The 15,913-nt window shown below is 37.8% G+C and overlaps 2 protein-coding genes across 8 annotated transcripts; one reads left to right on the top strand and one right to left on the bottom strand.

Annotated features, from left to right (window-relative positions):
- The first annotated feature begins 1,047 nt into the window (after window positions 1–1,047).
- Window positions 1,048–11,153, top strand: LOC113462743 (probable ubiquitin conjugation factor E4). 6 transcript variants are annotated; one of them, XM_039134058.1, is made up of 5 exons: window positions 1,048–1,342; window positions 8,630–8,835; window positions 9,011–9,139; window positions 9,222–9,492; window positions 9,886–10,659. In XM_039134058.1, exons 3-5 carry the CDS (start codon window positions 9,042–9,044, stop codon window positions 10,003–10,005), a joined length of 489 nt encoding a protein of 162 aa, XP_038989986.1. In that variant the 5' UTR covers window positions 1,048–1,342; window positions 8,630–8,835; window positions 9,011–9,041; the 3' UTR covers window positions 10,006–10,659. The 6 variants fall into 6 exon arrangements, with proteins under 6 accessions (XP_038989986.1, XP_038989984.1, XP_026660583.2 ...); XM_039134056.1 differs by having other exon boundaries at window positions 1,055–1,342; window positions 8,984–9,139; XM_026804782.2 differs by lacking the exon at window positions 1,048–1,342 and having other exon boundaries at window positions 7,167–8,835; window positions 8,984–9,139.
- Window positions 10,933–15,568, bottom strand: LOC103707396 (cell division topological specificity factor homolog, chloroplastic-like). 2 transcript variants are annotated; one of them, XM_008791857.4, is made up of 2 exons: window positions 15,376–15,568; window positions 10,933–11,725 (listed from the first exon to the last, which is right to left on the bottom strand). In XM_008791857.4, exons 1-2 carry the CDS (start codon window positions 15,463–15,465, stop codon window positions 11,129–11,131), a joined length of 687 nt encoding a protein of 228 aa, XP_008790079.1. In that variant the 5' UTR covers window positions 15,466–15,568; the 3' UTR covers window positions 10,933–11,128. The 2 variants fall into 2 exon arrangements, with proteins under 2 accessions (XP_008790079.1, XP_008790078.1); XM_008791856.4 differs by having other exon boundaries at window positions 10,933–11,731.
- Window positions 15,569–15,913: the final 345 nt, after the last annotated feature.

Consider the following 15,913-nt stretch of genomic DNA (forward strand, 5'->3'; position numbering starts at 1 on the left):
GGAGGGAGTAACCGCAGCTTTTCTTCGTAGCAAGGTAAGCCTTAACCCTATGTCCTTCCTACCCTATGATAATGAAATAAAAGAAGAGAAGAAGAGGAGAAAAAGGCGTATCTATGATCGTCAGCTTGCCGGCTCTCGGTCACAGGTATCGTCTGGCTTCTGCCGCAACCACCGCCAGTCGTCGGAGGGGGCTGCAGTCGGGTCAGAGTCCTTCCCTTTCTTCCTTCTGGTGGGACAAAGGGGGCGACTCTCGCCTCTTTCCCTGGGTGAAAAGAAGAAGAAAGAAAGAAGAAAGAAAGAAAAAAAAAAGGGGAGGGGACTCACCGTGGGCGTCGGCCGCAGGCGCGGCCTGCAACTGCGTCGCCGGAGGCCGGGGAAGGCCGGCCGCAGGCACGACCTGCGACTGCGGCATCGGAGGCCGGGCAACGCCGGCCACGGGCCGCAGGTGCGGCCTGCAACTACTGGCGCCGGAAGCCGGGAAACGCCGGCCGCGGGCCGCGAGGCCGCGGGTGCGGCCACGGCCGCAACCGTGGGTGCCGCAGGCCCGGCCGCAGGCATCGCGGGTGCCGCCAGCCGACCGAGGGGGTGTCGCCGGCTACTGCTCGGCCCTCTCGAGCCCGATCTCCCCTTACGGGAGAAGAAAGAGGGAAAGAAGAAGAAGAAGAAGTATTATAAGACGAAGGTTGAGGTTATATCATGAAAAAAAAAAAAAGATGAGCATTTGATACTAAAGCTTTCTCCTACTTACATTTAACTGATTAAATTTCTATGTAGAATTAATCAAGAGCAATTAATTTTTTCAAAAAAAAAAGAATTATGACATTTTATTCCTAGGCTGGAAGGTTAGTCTTATTTTGAAAGAGATCAAAAGAACTTGCTATTAATCATAGATGGAAAGGATTAAGTTTTAAGATGCCATAATTTTGCCAAAATCTTGTGAGGTTGCATTTCGAGATGGGGATTGTTTAGAAGCTCGAGAATGATATGATGTTTTCATTATTCAAAATTCGAAATCTTAAGTGAGTTAATTTTCAGGACGAAATTATTTTAAGGGAGAAAGAATGTGAGATCCAAGCCTTTCAGCCTCACGTGTGTCTCACGTGAGGGCAAACAAAGAAGCGGGATTCTCGCCCGAAGAAGAAGGAAGCCCTGTTTTTAGGGCTTCTTCCTCCTTCCTTTGAGGCCACCCAAGGTAGCCGCCTTGCCCGAGCTTCCCTTGGGTTGGAGCTCTTCCTTCTTCCTTGTGTTGCTGCCGAAAGAGAGAGAGAGAGAGGGCCATTGAGTGGTCTTCTTCTTCCTTTGCCGCCGAAGACGAAGAGAGGCGTCGGACGTCGGGGCGGAGGTAAGAATCGTTAGCCTTCCTCTCCTCTTCTCTCACTGCTTGGCCATCACGTGTTGTGGGTTGGAGCCGGCCAAGGGTCCAAAACGGCTTCGGCTCTAGCCGTCGGCGTGTTCGCCGCCGCCAGTCGCCGGGGTGGCTGGGCTTGCTCCGCCACCTCCTGTTGCTGCCAGGGCCGGCCACTGCGGCCGCTCTTAGGATCGACCGAGAGGAAAGAAGAAGGGGGCGGCAGGGGGGTCACGGATCCCCTGTTTCGCCGAAGGAGAAGGGGAGAGCTGAGAGAAGAGAAGGTGAATCGGGAAAGGAAGAAGAAGAAGAAAAAAAAAGGAAAAGAAGAAAGGAAGAAGCGGGGAAAGGAGAAGAAATAGAGAAGAGAGAAGAAGAAAGAAGTCGGGAGAAGTTTCTGGAGAAGAAGAGAAGAAAAGAAAAAGAAAAGGAGAGGAAGGGAAAAGGAAAAGCAAAGAAGGAAAAAGGAAAAAAAAAGAAAAGAGAAAAGAAGAAAGAAGAAAAAGAAAAGAAAAAAAAAATATAACAAATATAATAATAAAGAGAGGGGGTGGTTTACGGGCATGAACCCAAACTCGGGGTTTGGCACTCCTGCAGGGCCACCCATGGGAGGATATTAAAAATTTAAGTCTTTGTATATATATATTGTGATGAATTTTAAAAGAAGAAAATGGTTTTTGAATATTAGGTTCTGCGAGGGATTTGCGGAATTAATTAGATTTATTGTAGATCGCGTTCGCAAGGTAAGTGATGTAACCTCTTTTCTAGATTTATCAGCAAACTATAGGTATGTTTTACGAATCGAATTATTCGTGATTTCGAATTTGATGCATGAATTATATGTATATTTTTAGAATATTGTATTACTCTGATTGAACATATTTGCTTCTGATTTGAATTATGTTTAATTGCTCTGACGTTGTACTTTTCGGCTTGGAACACTGAACATAATGTAAAAAAAAGATAAAGATGTGAAATAGATTCAGAATTGCAGTCGGGCTATGTTGAGGATCCTGTCAATGGGGGCTAATACATTGGTACCGCAAGAAGAATAGTCGGTGATATGACCCTGCCACAGGAAACATGTGGCCATAGTTCCTGGCTGTTGAGTTGAATCTGATAAATTGAAATAACATAAGATATGAACAATATTTGGTTTTGACACTGCATGTTTTCATGACTGAATTATGAAATAGAGAACTAATTGAACTTCGACCTGGCTATGTTGAGGACCCCGCCGATGGGGGAAGATACGTTGGCAATTGATTGTCCTGAAGGACTCACCGCAAGAAGATTAGTCGGTGTTGATGACCCTGCCACAGGGAACATGTGGTCATAGTCCAGGGATCGACAAGATGAATTGAATATGTGAAAGAATCTCGAAACCGTGAAAAGAATCTTATGAATTTAAGACATATTTGACTTGTACTTTGGAACTGCATTTATATTTATTTTCCATATATTACTGCTTGATTTATCTAGTTAGAGTGTTCATTACTTACTGGGCTGTCTAGCTCATTATACCATCTCTTGTTGTTTTACAGATTCCGAGAACTAGACTATTGGGGATTCAAAATGGGAGAGCGACTAGAAGAATTGTGGCCCAAATTATCTTAGATTAGGGTTATTTAAGTTGAATTGATTATTATGGACATTTATCATGATTATTGGACTTCGCAAGGTTTTGTCATTTTAAGAATTAGGTTTCTGCATGTTGGTCAATTATTGTTCCGCTGCGTATTTAGAACTGTGAGACCTTATGACTTGAATCAGTCAATGGAATAAGATTGCATTTATTCAGTTAAATTAATTTAGATTTATAAAATTGAGATGTTTGGTGAAGATGCCTTGCATGCTCGTGGGGAGAGTTTCCTACGGGTGTGTGGCGGTTGGCGCGACCCCCGGTTCGCAATCTCAGGTCGGGGGCGTGACAACTTTTATGTATCAGAGCGGACTTGGATAAAATCTAAGACAAAAAATCTGACATAAGATGAGTATAGGTGGGTAAACACTAAGGGCATTGGACGTGAATCCACGTCAATTGCATTGCAAGCTACTTTCAAGATTTTTTATTAAGCCTTGTGATAGATTATGTATGAGAAGGTTACTAGGAAATAATGATTGAATTTACTTATGAAGTTTGATACATTATGGAAGGTTGGGCAATCTATGAATCAAGTTATAATTAGTTAGATTTGGATCTAAATTAAGTGCAAAAGGATTGGCCATGGAATATTATCATACATTATGATTATTTATTATTTAAGTGAACTTGTAAACTCAAAAATTGATATGGAGGTATACTATGATTTTGCTTAATTTTGAAGATAATTTTTTTAGAGGCAAATTAAGATCCATTTATATAAAGTTGTTTAAGATTTGGGCTATGAAACCTTTTTGCAGTGCTTGATCAAAATATTCTTTAAGGATTGAAAACTATATGTGGATCATGTATGAAACTCCTGTGTAGATGGAGAATATATTTGGGATAAAATTCTAGAATTATTATTTGGCTTTACTGAGAATTTGAAATTTTAGATCTTTTTAAATTATAATATAGATTGGGATTTTGATTGGAAGTAATTTAGTAAATTATGAGAATACTGGTTGTTTAAATTATTTTAAGATGATCAACGATATTAACTCTATGATTGGAAAATATTTTCTGATGGGTTTCCTTGTTAAGGAGAATTTCGTTGTCAAAGAAAAGAATATTGTTTTTGATTTTGACTGATATGGATATTATCATGTTATTAGTAGGTTCTTCTATATGCTATGAAAAAAAAAATGAGAGAGAGAAATCTGGCATTCTAAGTCTAAGATTAATAGTTCCTGCATTAGCTAATCTTGGATTTGGAATGATTTAGTATAGATTGATTTTCTCTTTGATTTGTAGCTTATTCTTTCGAAAGAAATCAAGGATAAATATCAATCTCGAAGAATTGATTTTATTGGAGATTATAAAGTATTCATCTCAATGAAATTATTAATAATTTAAATTATCACCTTTGGATTCAAATAATAGATCTTGTTCATGTTTATCGAAAATTATGTAATGTATATGAAACTTCAATTCAAAGTTTGGATTTATAAGCTGATCTAGGGTCTTTTGTCAATATTGTTGCAGTTGCTGATAAAATCTAAGTTTGCATAAAAAAATTTGAATTTTAGAGGCTTACATGATTATAATAGAAGATTTTTAATAAATGCTATAGATCTTGATGAAGAAAACTCTAGAAGAGATCGCCGAGTCATTTTTACTTATATCTATTGATTTAAGGTCTTCTAACTTGGTGGAGCATTGAGAACATTTTTCTAGTTATTTTTACTTGTAAGAGTTTGACTTGAAATCGTCCAGTTGAGTAGATGAGAGAATTAAGATTTAATTATTTTGAATTATAGTAACTAGCCTATATGGTGTTTTTGAATGTATCAATTGACTCGAGGATCAGTCTAGATGGATGTACTCGGGGGAAGTTAGAGGACGAAATCAAAAGTTCTTTTTGGGCTTTACTTGGAAATTAAAATTTTGAATCTCCTTAGTTCAAAATACAAAGTAGTATTTTGATTAAAAAAAAGTTATTAGTGAATTCAAAAAAAAATGGTGGTTTGAATCAGAGTGCGCAGCAAAAGCGTAGTGGTCTGAACTATTTTTCTAAGTTGGTCAGAAGTATTATCCCTTTAATTCGGCAAGTTTTAATAACAAAAGACTTGATTTGATTTTGAATTTTTGGATATCACTGCACTATCTTAGGTTCTCTAATTTTATGTCATGCTAAGGAAATGATTAACATCTTGAGACTAGAATTAATAGATCATTGATTTGATTTTGGATCTAGAATATTTTGGTGTAGACCTCTTTCCTTCTAAATCTGAAGCTTGTACTTCTTCAATTAATATCAACCCTCTATTTGAAAAAAAACTTGAGGTTGTCAAGTGACTTTGACGAATATTCCACTAGGGGTGGATTAGAGTTGTTTATGATCTAATCTTGTGATAGATCGATTAATCAAGAGTAGTTGATATTTTGACAAAGAAACTTAATGTTCTTATTCAAAATTAAGACGTTGATTTTTATTTATGAGAGAGAAAAGTTTGATTTACATCATCTATAAAAAGAACCAAATCTGGAGGTATTGGACCTTATTCTTATGATAAGATGAATTTATATTGATAAGTAGAACTATTGGAAGACTTGGGTTAGTCTTCTAGTAGAGAAGAATGTTGTTGGTTCTATGAATAATCTGGAGGTAGCTATGTAATTTTCATCAGTGGGGTTTTCTATTGTTGACAATTCTTGGGAGAATCTTCGGCATCTTAAATTTAGTATTAACGGATTGATGGTTACTTGGTTGGACTTAGATCTGGAAAGTTTTAACATGGATTTCCTATTCCTAATTCTAACATTGTTAATCTGGCTATTTGAAAGGGGCTTGAGATTTTTCTAAGACAAAGGTTGATCATTATATCATGAAAAAAAAAGAGAGGAGCATTTGATACTAAAGCTTTCTCCTACTTACATTTAACTGATTAAATTTCTATGTAGAATTAATCAAGAGCAATTAATTTCTTCAAAAAAAAAAAGAATTATGACATTTTAATCCAAGGCTGGAAGGTTAGTCTTATTTTGAAAGAGATCAAAAGAACTTGCTATTAATCATAGATGGAAAGAATTAAGTTTTAAGATGCCATAATTTTGCCAAAATCTTGTGAGGTTGCATTTCGAGATGGGGATTGTTTAGAAGCTCGAGAATGATATGATGTTTTCATTATTCAAAATTCGAAGCCTTAAGTGAGTTAATTTCGAGGACGAAATTATTTTAAGGGGGAAAGAATGTGAGACCCAAGCCTTTCAGCCTCACGTGTGTCTCACGTGAGGGCAAACAAAGAAGTGGGATTCTCTCCTGAAGAAGAAGGAAGCCCTGTTCTTAGGGCTTCAATCTCCTTCCTTTGAGGCCACCCAAGGTAGCCACCTTGCCCGAGCTTCCCTTGGGTTGGAGCTCTTCCTTCTTCCTCGTGTTGCTGCCGAAAGAGAGAGAGAGAGAGGGCCATTGAGTGGTCTTCTTCTTCCTTTGCTGCCGGAGAGGAAGAGAGGCGTCGGACGTCGGGGCGGAGGGAAGAATCCTTAGCCTTCCTCTCCTCTTCTCTCACTGCTTGGCTATCACATGTTGTGGGTTGGAGCCGGCCAAGGGTCCAAAACGGCTTCGGCTCTAGCCGTCGGCGTGTTCGCTGCCGCCAGTCGCCGGGGTGGCTGGGCTTGCTCTGCCACCTCCTGTCGCTGCCAAGGCCAGCCACCGCGGCCGCCCTTAGGATCGACCGAGAGGAAAGAAGAAGGGGGCGGCAGGGGGGTCATGGATCCCCTGTTTCGCCGAAGGAGAAGGGGAGAGCTGAGAGAAGAGAAGGTGAATCGGGAAAGGAAGAAGAAGAAAAAAGAAAAAGGAAAAGAAGAAAGGAAGAAGCGGGGAAAGGAGAAGAAACAGAGAAGAGAGAAGAAGAAAGAAGTCGGGAGAAGTTTCTGGAGAAGAAGAGAAGAAAAGAAAAAGAAAAGGAGAGGAAGGGAAAAGAAAAAGCAAAGAAGGAAAAAGGAAAAAAAAAAGAAAAGAGAAAAGAAGAAAGAAGAAAAAAAAGAAAAAAAAATATAATAAATATAATAATAAAGAGAGGGGGTGGTTTACGGGCATGAGCCCAAACTCGGGGTTTGGCACTCCTGCAGGGCCACCCATGGGAGGATATTAAAAATTTAAGTTTTTGTATATATATATATATATTGTGATGAATTTTAAAAGAAGAAAATGGTTCTTGAATATTAGGTTCTGCGAGGAATTTGCGGAATTAATTAGATTTATTGTGGATCGCGTTCGCAAGGTAAGTGATGTAACCTCTTTTCTAGATTTATCAGCAAACTATAGGTATGTTTTACGAATCGAATTATTCATGATTTCGAATTTGATGCATGGATTATATGTATATTTTTAGAATATTGTATGACTCTGATTGAACGTATTTGCTTCTGATTTGAATTGTGTTTAATTGCTCTGATATTGTACTTTTCGGCTTGGAACACTGAACATAATGTAAAAAAAAGATAAAGACGTGAAATAGATTTAGACTTGCAGTCGGGCTATGTTGAGGACCCTGTCAATGGGGGCTAATACATTGGTACCGCAAGAAGAATAGTCGGTGATATGACCCTGCCACAGGAAACATGTGGCCATAGTTTCTGGCTGTTGAGTTGAATCTGATAAATTGAAATAACATAAGATATGAACAATATTTGGTTTTGACACTGCATGTTTTCATGACTGAATTATGAAATAGAGAACTAATTGAACTTCGACCTGGCTATGTTGAGGACCCCGCCGATGGGGGCAGATACGTTGGCAATTGATTATCCTGAAGGACTCACCGCAAGAAGATTAGTCGGTGTTGATGACCTTGCCATAGAAACATGTGGTCATAGTCCAGGATCGATAAGATGAATTGAATATGTGAAAGAATCTCGAAACCGTGAATAGAATCTTATGAATTCAAAACATATTGGACTTGTACTTTGGAACTGCATTTATATTTATTTTCCACATATTACTGCTTGATTTATCTAGTTAGAGTGTTCATCACTTACTGGGATGTCTAGCTCATTATACCATCTCTTGTTGTTTTACAGATTCCGAGAACTAGACTATTGGGGATTCAAAATGGGAGAGCGACTAGAAGAATTGTGGCCCAAATTATCTTAGATTAGGGTTATTTAAGTTGAATTGATTATTATGGACATTTATCATGATTATTGGACTTTGCAAGGTTTTGTCATTTTAAGAATTAGGTTTCTGCATGTTGGTCAATTATTGTTCCGTTGCGTATTTAGAACTGTGAGACCTTATGACTTGAATCAGTCAATGGAATAAGATTGCATTTATTCAGTTAAATTAATTTAGATTTATAAAATTGAGATGTTTGGTGAAGATGCCTTGCATGCTCGTGGGGAGAGTTTCCTACGGGTGTGTGGCGGTTGGCGCGACATAAATCTTAACAAAAATAAGGTAACTTCTTTTCTTTTAAGAATGCATGCTAGTGAGTGGGGGCTTGATTCTGGCTAATGTGGAGCCAATCATGAAGGAAACTTATTATCATTTCCAAATAACCTGCTTTTAAAATATAAGAATTTCCACTTGTCAAGACAACATCATCTATTTAGTTCAATGCTCTCTAATATACATGTTCTCATTCTTATTATACATGACTTTCCTCTTTCCTCACTACTTTCCATTTTTAATAATTTAACAGCCAGCAATGCTTCTCTGAAGCATCAATGCGTCGACCAGCTGATTTATTATCTCATCTTACACAACAATCAGAACAGTCATGAATGTTTTATATGATGGCCTTGGAGAAGTTTTTCTTGCTGTACTGAAAATGTAGATACATGGGAAGAAGTTCTTGAAGATCTTGCTGAGGTAATTAAAAGAAGCTCAGCAAGGTCCCGCATGCAGGTAATGATCGAAAAAATGTTATTGATAAGAACATATAATAGATGCACTTCAATATCTTACGTTATGTGCTTTCCCCCTCCCCTCCCCCCTCCTCCCCACTTTTTTTTCATGTTTCATTTTTGTTGATTTGGTTGTAATCGTGCCATAGGTTGATATATCCAATATTATGTGCCAGTTCTGGAACGTTTGTGAATCTTAGTGCAGTAATGCTTCGGCTTTGTGAACCCTTTCTAGATGCAGCCACAACAAAAAGGGACAAAATTGATCCAAAATATTTATGTTATAACAATCGTCTAGAATTTAGGTGAGTCTGTTAACTATTTGCTCTATTTTTATTGTTGACTTGTTTATTCTGTTTTCTAATTAGTGGCCACTGTTTATATTAGACAATTGACAGCAATGCATGCATCATCTGAAGAGGTTGCAGCATGGATAGGTAATGAAAACTGCAAGAAGACTGATGGGCATGTCAACCGTGTATTAGAATCCCAAGAAGCTACCAGCTCTGGTAGTAATAGTGAGAGTGTTGCCGTTTCTAAAGAAAAGCCATTGATGGGTTGTTCAAGAAAGAATAAATGTTCATTTATATGCGAGTGTTTCTTTCTGACTGCAAGAGTACTTAGGAAAGCACTGTCAGACTTCAAACATCTTGCTCAGGTATGCTATAGAGTATCTGCATTATTGGCTTATGTCATTCAACTTCTCCTGGTCATCCTCTATTTCTTACTATTTTGCCTTTTCTTAAATGGTGGCATTAATTGTAGAACTTGCAAAATATGATATTTATAGTTGCTGGTATCAAATTTTCATATAAATTATATGACAAGAAAGGTGTGGGTGGCATTAGATGTTTCAGAGTATATAATGATAAACTAGACTTTTCTGAAGCCAAACCCACTTTTGTCATACTAAAAGTACAAGACTCACAATTACAGGTCTTTACTAGCATTTTCTAATCAGTTAAATCGAGTTTGTTGCATGTCTGGGGCTCTTGGAGGCGTATCAATTACTGATAAAGCAATCCTGGAAACAATGTTCATGCCAATGCAGAACATCAGGACCTCGCTAGAGCAGGCCAACCTCAGTGATCGGTTAGTGACTACTGCCGTCTCAATCTCCATTGGTGCCTTAACCAACAGCTCCCTCCATCTCAATCTGCTTGATGCCTGAAGCTACCGAATTCATGAATGATCTTGTTAAGTTCCTTAAACAGTTTGCGAATTCTATATATAAAAACACTTTTACCCTTGCTTTAACCAACACCTACCCTCCATCTCAATCTACTTGATGCCTGAAGCTACCGAATTCATGAAAGATCTTGTTAAGTTCCTTAAATAGTTTGCGAATTCTATATATAAATCCACTTTTACCCTTGCTTTGCCACCGATCCGTTTCATACATCCTTGGACTACGCTTTTGTTTCATGGAAAAAGGCAACTCTTCGATGCAACGTATGATGGTTTTCTATGGACATGGAGAAGATCAGTGGACAAGAAATCCAAATAATAATTGAGGAGACTAGGTTGCCCTTTTGCTAGGCAAAAGGAAACTCCTGAACTCATAAAATCTTATATTATAGATCTCTAAAAGCAAGTGGATGATGTTGAAAGTGAGAGAACTCCCAAGAAGCAAGTTTCTAGTTGGTACGCTAGTATTTGCTTAGTTTTGTTCAATGAGAACCTCAAACCACCTGGGTAAAGGTAGTGTTCTGCATTGGAGAAAATTAGAATCTGCTGCAAATTTCTCTATTGCACAATATTACTAACATGATCGTGTTGCTTCCAGTATTGATAAGATTATGCAACAAAACCAATGTTACTTCAACTGGACATCAGCATAGGTAAGATGTGCATTAAGCATCAGTATCTCGATACATTATGCTGCAGAGTCTTCCACATACCCCTCACAAGCTTTTATAAAGAATATAAGATACACATGGAATATGTTCATGCATATATGAAAATTTTATGCACTTGAGGCCATTCATATGCATGTAAACATGGTGCAAATATGTCAACGCCAACATGGATACCATTCATGCAGATACACATGTTACATCAGAGTTCCTTTTTTCCAGTTCACACGTAAAACATATGATTTGTCCAAATGTTGGATGGCATGCATTTCCAAATAAATCTCGCCGTCACAAATTTCAAATATATTTACAACCTGCAGATTCCAAAGAGTTCAAAAGGTTACAAGAAAATTCCAATGGCTAAACGTGAAGAACAATACCCCGAAGCATGATATTTTCTTTCTCCAGGAAAAGAAACAAACAAACAAACAAAACTAATTATTTCCCACTGGGGATGAAGAAATCAAATGTGACATCAACAGTCCCGGAAGTCTCTCCAGTGTCTTTATGTTCGATGCCCGTTATTTTCCCCTGGTAATCCTCCTCGGAATCTTGGTATTCTGGCTTCACCCGCCGGACAGGGACAGTCACAGAGTATACCGTACCAAGGTCTGCATCTGTTGAGACATTTAGTTGGACTTTATCCTGAGAATCTATCTCGACAAATTCAGACAAGGCTTCAATGATATTCCGAACAATCTTTTTCCTTGCTTCATCACTGACTGCACATCTATCAGAGAATAAGATCATCTTAAGCCTCTGCTTTGCAATCCTTGCATTGGAATTTATTCTTGCAGTTCTGGTGGGAAATAGAATCCTCCAAGCCAAGCTCAAACGATCAAAGAAGTTCATGTTGATAGCATCGAGAAGAATTCCTTCAGCATCTTGAGTGATGGTTGTCGAGGAGAGTTTGTTTCCTCCAAACACAAAGCACCGGTGACTGTTGTGAACTGTATTAGAAGTTGGGGTCATTATATATGGCCATTTAGGTGTGATCCTAAGATCATTAGATCCTGCATTGAGAAATCTGCCAAGCTGTACCTACATGGCAACAATCACCACTTTAATGCAACAATGACTTTTATATACTACAACGACAGAAGCAGACAAGTTGGAGATTCTTCACTCTTACATTTTCAACAATGGTGACAATTGTGCATATTCTTAGTAGTATAGAAATACAGTTGACAAAGAGAAACCAGTCAAGTATAACCCAGAAAAGCAAACCTCAGTTTATGTACATTCTGTGCCATTAATGGCCTGTTAAATCTTTAATGTGCATTTAAATTATTGATTGCATCAATATATGGTTTTCTATAGGGATTTTTTTTCTTGAAAACAGAGAATGGAACGCATGGTTAAACTTAGCTACATATGCAGTAATGCAGTTATTTTTTGAAAAAAAATACTAACAAAACTTCAAATACTATGAAAGATGTATTAGCTTGTGTAATTCTGGTCAAAAGTCATGCGATCAAAATTTTTTTTAAAAAAAAACTAATACAGTAAATTTTGTATTCAACAAATAAATATGGAAATTGAATCATCTTGGGATTTTATGATTGTGCTCCTAAACAAAAAAATAAAGGAACATCAAATAAACATAAATTAGTTAGTCATGAACAACTTGATCCAAGCTTGTTAACTCTGTATGCATTCACAATTTATTTCTACAATAGTATAGGTTAAAAAGTATATGATCTGCATCACTTCAGGAATTCATAATTTGGAAGGAGACCTGAAGGAATATTTAAACTTAGGAGTGTCAGAAGAGCAAATTGATAACAGGCCTATTATTCCATCTATCTAGGGAAATAGGTGGACAATTTTCGCTCTTCCAATGCTCATAGTTCAATCAGTTCATTACTTGTATAAGCGCTTATCGGATGCCTCTTTAACAATCGGGGCACAGTAATGGAAAAGTTACTCCATTAGTCAAAAACCCTAATTTTTAGTATGTTAACCCCGATATTGAGTGCAAAATTCTTCCTTATGTCGCAGTGGGACACTAACACACGAGCGGTGACAGATAGAACACCTGAATTCCAAGAGAACTTCATGAGGTGTTGTCATACGTGATCACATCATTGAATGCCACAAAGCATTCATATGTGAATTCATTGTCATCTAAATAAATAAAGCTTGTGAACTGGTCAGTTTATATGTTCCTACATAGTTTCACCTAAAGAGATTTTGAAAATGAAAAGATATATGTATCATGCACAAATAGTTGATGGGTAAAGCAGCCAAGTAGAGCAACAACAAGCTGATGAGAGTGGCCAAGAAAAGCTTCACAGCAAAAAGGTGCACATGGCTTCTGTACAGACTATAGATGAGTATCAAATTGGGAGTCACACGCAAGTCATAGGTGAAAATGACAAATTGAAACAGTGCTTGGCTATTACATATCATGCTCACCCAATTATATGCCTGAAAAAAGCACATACTATACCGTTCCAGACTGCCAGGAAAGGAAGGCAAACTGTTGAAAATACTAGCTAACTTTTTTTTTTTTTTAACACTTTCAGCCCATCACAGGGATCTTTATCAACAATGATAAGTTCAAAGAATATATTAAAAGAAAAAAGTTTAGGGGCTGTCTGTTTACTGCAATGTGCTAGTCTTATATGAAAAATCAAAGCAAACTCAAAGTAAAACTGAGAAGTTGAAATAGGGGGGCAGGAAAACATAAACTAAATCATTGCGTTACTTTGATTCATTTATCATGATAGTAGATAGATTTAGCCCCCTAAATAACTACATTCTGATGACCAGGCGATTGTCAGTTATATATTGAATGTTCAATTGAGACTTTTCCTGTTTAAGCAGGTAACTGCGTAACTTTTTTTTTGTGCCTTTGTAGGTTCTACCAAATACAAATCTCGCCAGTCATGCGTTTCAAATGCAAAAAAGTAGTAAAGACAAGTATAAGATAGACAGAACGAAAAGGAAATGCCTTAGAGTTTTTCTTTTACTGATATCAAATGGTTTGCACTTGCATATACTGCGCCAGCTAAATGAGAAAAGTTGACAATGCCCATCAATATACACAGCTTACAACCTGCGTAGGTGATTGAACCAGTGAAAGCTTATCCTAGAACAAAATGCTGCCCCGTGTTAAGACTCTTTGTGAGAACATTAGAGTGAGATTCTGTCTTTGATTTTTCTTAAACTAAACAATGATCTAGTTAACACAGAAGAAATGTATGTAACAGTTCCAAGAGCAACCCAATTTGGTATCCTGTGAATCAACAATTTCTTCAATCTAACCACTGGATCTAGAATGCTTCAAATGATTATCTGGAAACCAAGCCCAAGGTTTATCAGATTTCTACAATTGACATTAGCATCACATCTAAAGGTTGTAAATCTTTTAAACTTCTTAACAAAATGTTTAGAAGAGGGTAGAACAAAAGCATGTTGCACAAGCTAAAAACTCGCCATCATAACATTATATTTAGTAAAGGAACCAAAAAAGAGAAAAAGATGAGAATAGGCTATTGGACATAGACTATCACCATAAGAGAAGGCACTTGAGATGGACTTTCTAGCATTAGATGCTGAAGAAAATGTGTAGTTGGGTAAGGATGATCGAATGAAGGTTAAGGCTGAGACAAAGATGAAAGCAAGAGTGGAGATGGACATAGAAGTTGGGGATGATGACTATGGTGTTGAATGCTATGATAGACAAGCCCTGTCTCATTTACATGAAGTAGGGACTGCACACCAAGGTACGAAGAAAACCTAGAAGGTCAACCAGCAAAATAAAAGATCTACTTATCTTGTTTTTTTTTCTCTTCAGTGGATACTTATCTTGCAGTTTAAGATCATGGAGTTGTGGAGTCATAAAAGTCATAATAGTGCTAACAAGACATACATTGAACAAGTGAACAAAAACTTCATGGCTCCAAATTGAACGTAGCAAAAATGCAAAACAGAATTCTTTCTGCCTTTTCTCTTTGAGTCCAAAAGCAGCTTCAACGCTGGAGCATTAGGACTGGTTCAAATTGGTGGCTAAAAACAGGGTCATATGATGAATCTGACATAGCAAGATGCAAAACAATGGGCAGCCCAGGCACGGGGCTACCGTCATTGTGGGGTCTGGAGAGGGTCAAATGAACGTAGTCTTACTCCATGATCTCCAGGTCACAGTGGAGCAACTTTGCCGTTGCGCCAACACTCACCCTCCAAGATGCAAGCCAGACGAACTCGTAAAACAAGGTCAGCTTCTTTTGAGAATGGATACGATCGATTCAGGGAAGCCTCTTTTCAGAAAAAGGCGACCGCTGCTTCTTTACTTCGATAGAGCGATTCAGATGGTTACTCCATTGGGAGGACAAAATAGGGTTTATACTTTATAGTATGGGCATTGCGCCTAAACACAGCCAGAGTCTCCAACAATAATACCACAAATCACTGCAACCAAACATGATAAAAACCCCTCAAATGTGCACCAGCTCAAGCAATAAGACGGGAAAAAAAAAGGATTTTGACCAATATAACAAATTAAACGAGGAGAAAAAGATGAGAATTGGATTTTTTTTTGTAGCTAAAATGACAAGGAGTCACGAAATTCGTCATCAGAAGGACTACCATGAAAAGGATCAAAGAATAAGTTAAAAAAAGGATTAAAGATAAGATCTTTTTTTCTTGAGAAGAGATTGGAAGGAACAGACGAAACGGACCTTAGAGGAAGAGAGGGCGGGTCGCAAGGGATGCTTGGGATGATAAGTGGAGAAGGTCCCAAAGGCCTTCAGATCTCCAGAGATCGCCATGACTTCTTCTCCTTTAACGTGCTCAAGCGATCACCCAGCTCTCTCCATCTCGCCCTATTTTTCCCGAGTGGATTTGGTACGGATCAATACTTGTTTGAGGTATTCAGCTTTTTCTTTTTTTTTTTTTTCTTTTTTTTTTTTTTCGTTTTTCAAGCGCCCCACTACAGAGTACGAGGCCTTCTCGAAGAGCTATTAGTAGTAAAGCTTTTGAAAATAGAGCTATCTGAAGCAGAGCGTTTATAAAAAGTTATTTGCTGTTTGGTAACTATATTTCTAAAGTGCTATGACACTTTAATATGTATTTAGTAAACAAACTGAGAAAGTATTTTTGTGTGACCAAATAACCATAAAGGATATTACCAGTATTATACAACATAGCATAATAAAATATAATATGGATTAATACATAAATATATGATATAATATAATATTAATGTAATGTAATATA

The sequence above is a fragment of the Phoenix dactylifera genome, chromosome 15 (assembly GCF_009389715.1).
Source record: "Phoenix dactylifera cultivar Barhee BC4 chromosome 15, palm_55x_up_171113_PBpolish2nd_filt_p, whole genome shotgun sequence".
Classification (NCBI taxonomy): Eukaryota; Viridiplantae; Streptophyta; class Magnoliopsida; order Arecales; family Arecaceae; genus Phoenix; species Phoenix dactylifera.